This window comes from Coregonus lavaretus (assembly GCF_964263955.1).
Source record: "Coregonus lavaretus genome assembly, chromosome: 4".
Classification (NCBI taxonomy): domain Eukaryota; kingdom Metazoa; phylum Chordata; class Actinopteri; order Salmoniformes; family Salmonidae; genus Coregonus; species Coregonus lavaretus.
The window spans coordinates 68,096,251-68,106,245 of record NC_139991.1 but is presented as its reverse complement, the minus strand read 5'-3'; the positions used below and the strand labels follow the sequence as shown (position 1 = coordinate 68,106,245).

General features: G+C 43.7%; 1 protein-coding gene across 1 annotated transcript in view; it reads left to right on the top strand.

Annotated features, from left to right (window-relative positions):
• The window catches only part of LOC311127526 (ral guanine nucleotide dissociation stimulator-like), a 37,913-nt gene extending 30,897 nt beyond the window's left edge, over window positions 1-7,016 (top strand). The window contains exons 12-16 of the mRNA XM_084159347.1: window positions 9-240; window positions 588-662; window positions 1,274-1,531; window positions 1,655-1,769; window positions 2,078-7,016. Of these exons, the coding sequence (XP_084015473.1) occupies window positions 9-240; window positions 588-662; window positions 1,274-1,531; window positions 1,655-1,769; window positions 2,078-2,253 (856 nt within the window). The 3' untranslated portion in view covers window positions 2,254-7,016. The remainder of the gene's footprint in view (window positions 1-8; window positions 241-587; window positions 663-1,273; window positions 1,532-1,654; window positions 1,770-2,077) is intronic.
• The last annotated feature ends 2,979 nt before the right edge of the window (window positions 7,017-9,995 follow it).

Genomic DNA, 9,995 nt, shown 5'->3' with positions numbered 1-9,995 from the left:
TGTCCCAGTCGCCAGCCGGCCAGCTCGGAGCCAGGCTGCAGCAGTGCGGGTAGTTCCCACTCCAAGTCCTTTGACCAGCTGCGCTACGCCCCCTGCCTGGGGGGCTCGGGTGGAGGTGGAGGTGGAGGGGGTGACGGAGCGGACTCCCTGAGCGTCACCTCCGCTGGCTCCAGCAGCTCCGACGTGGAGGAGATCAATATCAGCTTAATCTCCGACTCGCCCGATGCCCACGAGCGAAAGGTGAGAGAGAGAGGAGATTTTCTATATATCTATTTATTTAACCTTCATTTATTTTTATTTTTATTTTACCTTTATTTATACAGGGAAGTCAATTAAGAATATATTCTTATTTACAATGACGACCTGTCAGAGGACAGGGATGTATTACTACGAGTGTGTTGACGTCTGTAAGCAGGAAGTTGTATGATGAGGATGTCATATCTCGGCGTCTTGCTTTAAAGACCATGATACCAGTATGATCACTAAAACCGTTCTACTGTCTTAGCACAGTTTAACTCTTCCATCCCACAAGAAACAGCTCATGTGAGGCCCACTGGTGACTGTAGCTCTTAATTCCTTTTCTGTAGACCTCCACGCCTTCCGTAAAACATTCCAATTCCACGTTAGGGAAGTGCGGCCCCTTGCCTGACCTGGCACCCACGGTACTCTTTACTACTTCTTGTACCATTTCTCTGTTTCACCTGCGCTAGCTTGTGGCGCAGCCATTTCACACTGCCATCAGAGGAGTGTGCTGTTTGCACTGTGTCTATCTGTGTGATGTCACCATTACATCACCCCTGTAGCCATTTTGTGTATGGGCGAGAACGTTGTGTGTGTGTGTTGATTTTATTTATGCATCTGCTCCGTTTCATCACCGCTGCTGCACCTTGAACTTTTAGTTTTGACTGGTTTCATTTGTTGTGTCTTTGGTGAAGAGTTCACCTTGTATCCATACCACTCAGTAGAAGTAGCATTTCACCTGGTTGCACATTCTTCTCTCCACATATTTCATTGTGTTTTCTACATTTGATGTGCATGTCATGTTAGTGGCAAGCACTCTTGGGGGTCCCATTTTAGTGTAAAACAAACGCAAGCCTCAATTTCAGTGTTCCCAAGTATTTGTCTAAATTCACTGGAATTCATTCAACAGTTTCCAGTCATGTTAAATGAACCTGTTTAAGATGCATTGCTTTCCTTGATTGCATCTCAATATTCTTAACTGGCACTGTGATCTAACCTGTGCTGTCCCCCTTCTCTCTCTGTTTCTCTCCAGTTCTGGGAGTCCACCTCTCTGTCCTCCCTGGACGCCTCTGGTCTGGGCTCTGGCTCGGGCTCCAGTAGCGCCTCCTCCTCCTCCATGTCCTCCACGCCCGTGGCGGGGGCCGGCTCCCGCTCGCACAAGCGCTCCGTTTCGGGCGTGTCCAGCTACTCGTCGCTGTCACTGCCCCTCTACAACCAGCAGGTTGATGACTGCTGCATCATCCGGGTCAGCCTGGATGTGGACAACGGCAACATGTACAAGAGCATCCTGGTGAGCTGCTGCGTTGGTGGTGATTACGATAGATTAGAAAGAGAATTTCCCTGCCAATGTGTTTCGTGGTTGTGAGGTCTGGTTGAGCCAAATGTCTTGATGTGGTCATCATATGATCTACAGGTGACCAGTCAGGACAAGACGCCGGCGGTGATCAGGAAGGCCATGGTGAAACACAACCTGGACCGGGAGAGATCGGAGGACTACGAACTGCTGCAGAAGATCTCTGAGGAGAAAGGTCAGTCAGCTGTCTGTCATGCTCACCTCAGGACTTACAGTAGAACCTGAAAGATACAAACCTCAGAGTTGATGCATTTTGAACTACATTTCACACTTACAAACATTTACGCTTTTCCTAACGCCCTCCATTCTGGACTTGTTCGTATCTCTGGTCACACTGTACTTTTTAGAAATACCTACACACGCCTTGTCTAACGATCTCTCATTCCATCTTCTCAACCAGATTTTGACATTCCCTCTTGCCTGTTGTTTCAATGTGCCTTTTAACCATACCAATGTTTATTTTGCAACCCCTTCCCTCCACAGAGCTGAAGATTCCGGACAATGCCAACGTTTTCTATGCCATGAACTCCTCGGCCAACTACGACTTTGTCCTGAAGAAACGCGGCTTCCCCAAGGTGGGCCGGACCAAGCACGTGGCCAGCTCCACCCTGCCGCGAATGAAGCAGAAAGGCCTGAAAATCGCCAAGGGCATCTTCTGAGGGGCAACGCCGTGTCATGCCCACCAGAAATCCTCGCCCACCTCCCCGCTTCCGGCTGGGCTCTCTGGGTGCCATCTTTGAGTGCCACCCCTGCTGTGCCATGGTAGAGGGGCCTGTTGCCAGCTCGGCCGTGTCCAGCGTCTGAGCGTCAAAGTCTCAGAGGACTAATAAAGCTGAATGGAATGGAAATCCCTATAGGCAAATGAACTTGCACTCGACTCCATTTTGTGAGGCAGGCAACTGCGCTTGTGGAAGAAATGACTCTGTGTGGATGCTGTGTATGCTTACCCACATCTGACCCCTCTCCCAGGTGTTTCCTAATCAGGCTACAACCCATGTTCCAAGTTCTGGTCACTTCCTGTGAGCCCACATTACTTCCTGGTAGCTTCACAGCTCTCTGTGGACGTCCTAATCGAGAGGGGAAAACCTGAGTAAAAATATATTTTTTTACACTCCTTTCCTTTCTAGACTACCAACAACTGCATCTGTTTCTTCGACGTTCCGCGAACACGCGGACTGAGACAGATGGACAGATGCTTAGTACTGCCAGATAGCGGATGGAGACACGTTCCAACGAACCACTAAAAGGATTTTGGGAGAGAAAGGCCCCTACTGGATGGCTACATCTGGTTGTTGACCAATCATCAGAAACTTTACTCCTTTTAACTCCTCACTGCTAATGGGAACATGTCCAGTTTGTTAAACTAACACTATTCACACAAATAGGGCATTATTATTACTACAGACATTCAATAATAGCTCATTTTGTCACTACTTTGATACGGCGGTGCTCTGCATTTGTGCATTGCGTCTTATTTCTCCAAGTGGTGCTAACAGACAATGAAATGCTTACAGCCAGCCCGCTCCCTCCCTCCCTCCCCTTTGATTTCATGCCTGATGTCTTCAGTTTCACACTAGAGTTTGAGAGAGAGGCTCTCTCCTGACAGCGAGGTCAACGTAAAACGAGTAGGAAGCCATGTGGGCTTAATGATGATGGTTCATGGAAATAGTGAGGCATCCAGCATCCAGCATCCATTTTGGTTCAGTATTTGTTTTAATGGGTGCATTTCTGGGAAGCCAAAAAAAGCCACGTGGCCAGTTATAGTACATTATGGTGACCTGAAATGCACAATGCCGGGCGGCCATTGCGGCTCAAACATGATGGCACTAAATGGCTTCTCCTCGATTGGCAATGCCTTAGAGAGCAGAACTGCCTACTTATGGGCCGGATGGCACAAAATGGCTGTTGTTGGCATGGTGACCACTCCCTCAGATCATCAGAAAATTAGCAGTTAGCTCCAAGCCATTTGATGGACCACATGTGTGCTAGACCCTCTTGTAAATTATTTGCAGACGGAGAGAAATGTATGTAAAAGGACACTGTGCTCCCTTTTAACTGTAAGTGTGTGTGTGGAAAGTACTCGAGCACTCAGAGAGAGAGCAAGAGAGACAGAAAAATGTATGTTGTATTGTGAAATGAACCGTGGTTTTTAAATGTCTAGTCTTTTTCTTCCCTGTAGTGTAAAGAAGAAGAAGAAACAATGAAAGGACTATCCCTCTTGTTTGCTCCTTCATTGAGGCCTTTCTTCCTTGTGTACCAGGGTTGAGGTCAACTTCATTTCAATTCAGTTAATTCAGGAGATAAATGAAAGAGAGGAAGAGAAAAGTAGAACCGAACTAAAACATAGTCAACTCCACGTGTGCCAAAGACCAGTGGACTATGATGAAGTATCAGGTAGTTTCGGGAGCATAGAGATTTGAAGTGAGGGAGTGAGTTTGCCTGCTGTTGAGAGACTCCTTGCTCAGACATTGTGTGATTCTTTGTCTGTGACTATGATTGATGATAATGTGATGACGAGTCCTTGGTTTGTAGTACCCCATGTCTATCCAGTTCCTACAGTATTGCAGAACTTTGGATCAAACCTAATATCCCTATTTAACAGCAGCCATGACAGTGGTATTGTGGATTACAGTGTAAAACTCAAGCCTGTGCTCAAAGGGTTTTCTGAAACTAGTGACTTTTTGACTGTGACCATGTCACACTGAGTACAGTTACATGCACACAATAATACAATTATTGTGAATAGTCTGATTAATATAATAGTTTGATTAAAACGTTTACATGCTTTGCAAGAATAAATGATTTCCCTCATAATCCTGTTTACATGGACACATCTGAAATCAGGCTACCTGATGGGACTTTGATAAATGCAGAATATTGGCAATCAAAATTAACGTTCTACCATAGTGACCATGTATTTTTTGTAAAGCATATTTGATTCTGAATTCAGACATATAAAGTTTGTATGTGAAAACTATTTCTAAGATGCGTACTTTCAGCTTTTCCTAACTCATTTCACTCGCGCGAAAGAAGGAAGCTCGCGCTGCTCATGCTAGCACAGGCACAGATCAAATACAACGCTATATCTGATTTAAGGCATTTACATGTCCTAATAATTTGAAAGATTGCTCAGAAAACCAGGTGTTTTAATCGGCGTATGCTTACTTCGAATATGACCTTATGCCGATTAAGATGAGCAGAGTGAGGTGTTTACATGACTAATGCCATACTCAGCCTTCTGCCATAATCAGTTTAATATCGAATTATTAATGTGCATGTAAACGTACTCACTGTGTCCTGTGCATGACAATAAACATTCTAATAGGGACATGGGATTGGATCTCTATCAGAGGGCACATCTAAGATGGCTATTATTCACTTTTATAGCCTTTTTACACTATTGTGCTAACCTGAACCGTAGTGTGCTGGCTGGCTCTGATATTCTATTTTGACATGGTACGTAACCAGGCCAACGCAGTACAGCTTGGCTCAGCTGAGTACAGTAGTGTGAAAAGGGTATGTCAACTGCCATATAAATCCTATAACATGCCACAGCAATCGTCAGTCTACATTTCACAACAAACGCTTGATGTGCCTAACAGTAAAGCCATGGAAATGTTTTCATGTGCTATGATGATCGTGTTTCACATGTCAGTTATCATAAACATGTGTAGTCATAGTTATAGCATGTTAGTACTGCATTATTAATGCATTAAGGCAGTATAATATAAGTGAAGTGATTTCCATGCATTCAAGTGTGCTGGTTGGTGATAGTGTTGATAAGGACTCTGTATGTTTGTGAATGTTGGGGTCCGGTAGTCTCCTGCGCTTAAATGTGATTTGCTGGACTTCATATCAGTGGTGTTGATGGAAGTTGCCCCTAAGCCCTGATTCAAGGTCAGCTTCTATTTCTACATCCTTTTAACAAGGTTAGGATTTGTGTTGGGGAAGCTGAACCTGGATCTGTGGTTAAAGACTTCTGTGGTTGATCAATGAGTGAGGGATGGATCCTTCAACTGGAGATCCTTAAACTTTTGTGTAAATCAGACATTTGTGTCAATGGGAGATTTGCACTTAAGTTTCCAGTTAATGTCAGTAAGCGTTCATCCCGGAATGTGTGCTTATTTTTGCTCTAGATTTTTTGCTAATGTCTTTGTGCCCTTCCCAGCTACCCAGCATATCTACACTGAGTGTACACAACATTAGGAACACCTTCTTAATATTGAGATGCACCCCCCCTTTTGCCCTCAGAACAGCCTCAATTCGTCGGGGCATGGACTCTACAACGTGTTGAAAGCGTTCCTCGGGATGCTGGCCCATGTTGACTCCAATGCTTCCTACAGTTGTTTCAAGTTGTCTGGATGTCCTTTTGGTGGTGGACCATTCTTTATACACACGGGAAACTGTTGAGCGTGAAAAACCCAGCAGCGTTGCAGTTTTTGACACACTCAAACCTGAGCACCTGGCACCTACTACCATACCCCGTTCAAAGGCACTTAAATATTTTGTCTTGCCCATTCACCCTCTGACTGGCACACATACCCAATCCATGTCTCAATTTTCTCAAGGCTTAAAAATGCTTCTTTAACCTGTCTCCTCCCCTTCATCTACACTAATTTGAAGTGGATTTAACAGGTGACATCAATAAGGGATCATAGCTTTCACCTGGATTCACAAGGTCAGTCTATGTCATGGAAAGAGCAGGTGTTCTTAATGTTTTGTACACTCAGTGTATATATCAGCGGTTGGAGAGGGGGATCTGACAAAAACATGTCAACATTTCAGGTTTCACAAATATGTGTGTACGTGAGAGAGAGAGACACACACACACACACACACTCTCTTCTGTATCTATGTATTGTAAATGAAGGGCCAAAGACTGCACCTCTCCACCGATCCCTCTAAATTAGTCCCTCTCAGAAACACCGCCTGATCAGGAATATGTCACCTTGCCTCACCCTCTCACAATGATCATCCTTAAAACCTTCGTGCCATCGCTCTCCGTCACTGTCAAAGGCTCTGAACTTTCTAACGATTACCTGTTCAATGTTTTTTCTATGTTCTTTTTGTATTTTTTGTATATTAAAAGACTCAATGTCCTTTGTACTTTAGATTATTTTTCTTCATTTTCCTCTGTTTTGTGTTTGCTGGCTTTATTTATTAACTTGTAAATACTTATTTGTAGCATTGTACATTGTTTCTTTTCCCATGCAATTACAAATTAATATATATGTAAATATAAATATATATGCGAAGTTGATACCACTGTATTTGTGGATCAACTTGTCTCCATATCCCGTTGACTTTGGTTGCTTTACGCCAATCCTCTGTCGTTTTTGTATAATGGTCAGTTTTGATATTGCTTTCCCCCTTATTGCGTTGTTTGTAATGTTGGAGAAAAACCCACCTAATAAAAACTTACTGTGTGTCAAAACATTTGCATATGTCTTCACTGTACTACATGGTATAGTACTGACACCGCATTATTAGGATACCACACTGAAAAACCCTTTACTTGAATGGGTATAGATAGGCATTCACAACAGCTTTAGGAGGTTTCCTCAGGTCATGACACCATTGAGAGTAGCAGGATGGTTAATAAAAATCGTTATTTATTCAACACGGGGGGCCAGTATGAAAAATAAAAAAAGAAGGTATGCTCTCACTAACTGTAAGTCGCTCTGGATAAGAGCATCTGCTAAATGACTAAAATGTAAAATGTAAACATCTATGAAGTGACATTTTCAAAATAAAAGTCCCTTTCAACACAATGGAACAAAAGATACAGGTAACTGGCAAAATAAAGGAAACTATAGTAAATGAGGGATACAAAGTATATTGAAAGCAGGTGCTTCCACACAAAGTGTGGTTCCTGAGTTAATTAAGCAATCAGGGGCGCAACTTTCACTGGGGACGGGGGGGACATGTCCCCCCACATTCTGAAATTGCATTTTTGTCCCCCCCAGTTTTATCATTGGAATGTGATACAAAACAAGGCAACGGTGTGCTTTAGAACCATGTGGAGGCCTCCGAGTGGTCGGGTAGGCTGTTTGGAGTGTTCATCCGACTTTATGTCCCCCCCACTTCTAAAACCAAAGTTGCACCCCTGTAAGCAATTAACATCCCATAATGCTTAGGGTCATGTATAAAAGTGCCCAGTTGCCCATTATTTTGGCTACCATGGCTAGAAGAGATCTGTCACAGATTATCCATTATATTGACCAGATACTATTGTGGCCGCTCTAACAATGAAAATAAATGTATTCAAAAATGGAAGGCATTCGGGGGAGGCAAGATCAGGTGGGACCATTCTAGCCAATGAGAGGGGAGATACGCGTGTGAACAAGAGGCACAACGGTTTCCACTAGTTAGCACAGTCACAAAGTCAAAATTGGCTATAGCCTAAAAATTCATGAAAACCTAAATGTGCTTTTTGATCTTAATTTAAGGTTAGGGTTAGGCATAAGGTTAGCAACAGGTTTAAAATCACATTTTAAGAAGATCAATTGTGAAATAGGCGGGATTTATGACTTTGTGGCTGTGTTAACTAGTGACGACCAGACAAAACGCCGATATAAAATGCCGGGACGTCACGTGTCCTACTTGTATCAGTACATTCCTAACAACCTAATCATTACAAACTTCTATTTGAGCAAATAAGCCATTCAATCTTTTGTTAACCAAATTCGAAACACTCATTGACCTCCATACAAAACCTCCTCGCTTGGTGAGCGAAAGAAACACCACCTGCTGGAGACAGATTTTGGGACCAGTAATCCCTCTCGCCTTGCCTCTTACTCTCTGTCTCATTGACTTTGAAAGAGGCGTCTAAAAGGAGCATAGGGGGTTTAAAGGGTGTGTGTGTGTCTCAGTCACCAGATCTCGAATTTCTCGTGGAAAATGGTGTCGCATCCCTCCAGTAGAGTTAGATACTTTTTTATGTGTACCTAATGCACTTGATGAAATAAAGCACTTTTTACAAACAGGACATATAGGATTTCTCCCCTGTGTGAGTCCTCATGTGAACTGTCAGAGAAGCGTGAGCCTAAACTTTTCTTTAAAAAACTGCAATTAAGAGCTTTCTCCCCTGTGTGCCTCCTCATGTGCACTTTCATATCTGAGCCATGGCGGAAACATTTACCACAAACAGTACAGCTATGTGATTTCTCCCCTGTGTGAATCCTCACATGCTAAGTGATGTCTCCCCTGTGTGAATCCTCACATGCAACTCCATGTTTGCTTTCTGAATGAATCCTTTGCCACAGAAGCGACAGGGATAGGATTTCTCCCCTGTGTGGCTCTTGATGTGAACTTTTAGATTAGAACTACTGCTGAAACCTTTGCCACAATGAGGAGATTGATGGGATTTCTCCCCTGTGTGGCTCCTGATATGTTTGCTCATATTAGAGCTGTTGCTGAAACATTTACCACAATTTGAGCATTTGAATGATTTTTCCCCTTTGTGAATCGCCATATGCATTATTAGTTCAGTCCTACAAACATGACAAGAAAACCTAGTATCAATATGAGTTTGGAGATTCTTGCATACTCTCTGTGGAATCAAAGCATTTTCCACACACACCACAAAGATGGTCTTCATCCGTCATATGCATTGTCATGTGACTAACTAAAGAAACAGAGCAGCAGGACTTTGACTTACACTACTAGGTGATTTCAGATGGGACAACTCCATGGATTTCCTACCCTCATTAGTACTGATGCAGGACCATTGTCCTTTTACGGTCTGTATTCCCATTGATCCAAGTGACTGAGGTCCTCTTTTCTCCCTCTGATCAGCATCACTATTTTCAATCTGAGCTGCAGAACAGTGTGGGTTAGCTGCAGAGAGGGGCCGGGAGTCACTGCTTGGGTCTGACACTCTAGTTCTCTTCATCAGTTTCTGTGTTAATCTGTTCATTTGAGGTGCAAGGAAGAGGGTCTCTCTGTCTGTTTTCTACACTTTGGGTTTGGTGAAGATCTGAGGACTGACTTGGGTACTGATCATTGTCACTTTTCACAAAGGCAGAAAATAATATGAAGTCTTCCTCCAGCCCTTGAAGCTGCTCTTCCCACTGACTGGTCCGGAGTTCCTGCTGTTCCTCTTTTACCTCCTGCCCCAGATTGGGGCTCCACTCCTTCTCACAGTGTTGCTGCTCAGGGGAAACCTCCTCTTCAGAGACAGGGAGGTGCTGGAGGTCTGGAGAAGGAACAAATATGGAATTGATTTTTTTTTTAAATGCTGACATGAGACTAGGTCTACAACTTGCTCCTGGTCACCAAACGGCTATTATAAAGCCTTTGTGTTCCCGTCTGCCCTATTATGAGCGCCGCGACCGGCCAATGTGTAAACAGATTCAACGCTCTCTCTTAATGTTAATAATCCTTGCTTGTGATACTGCTT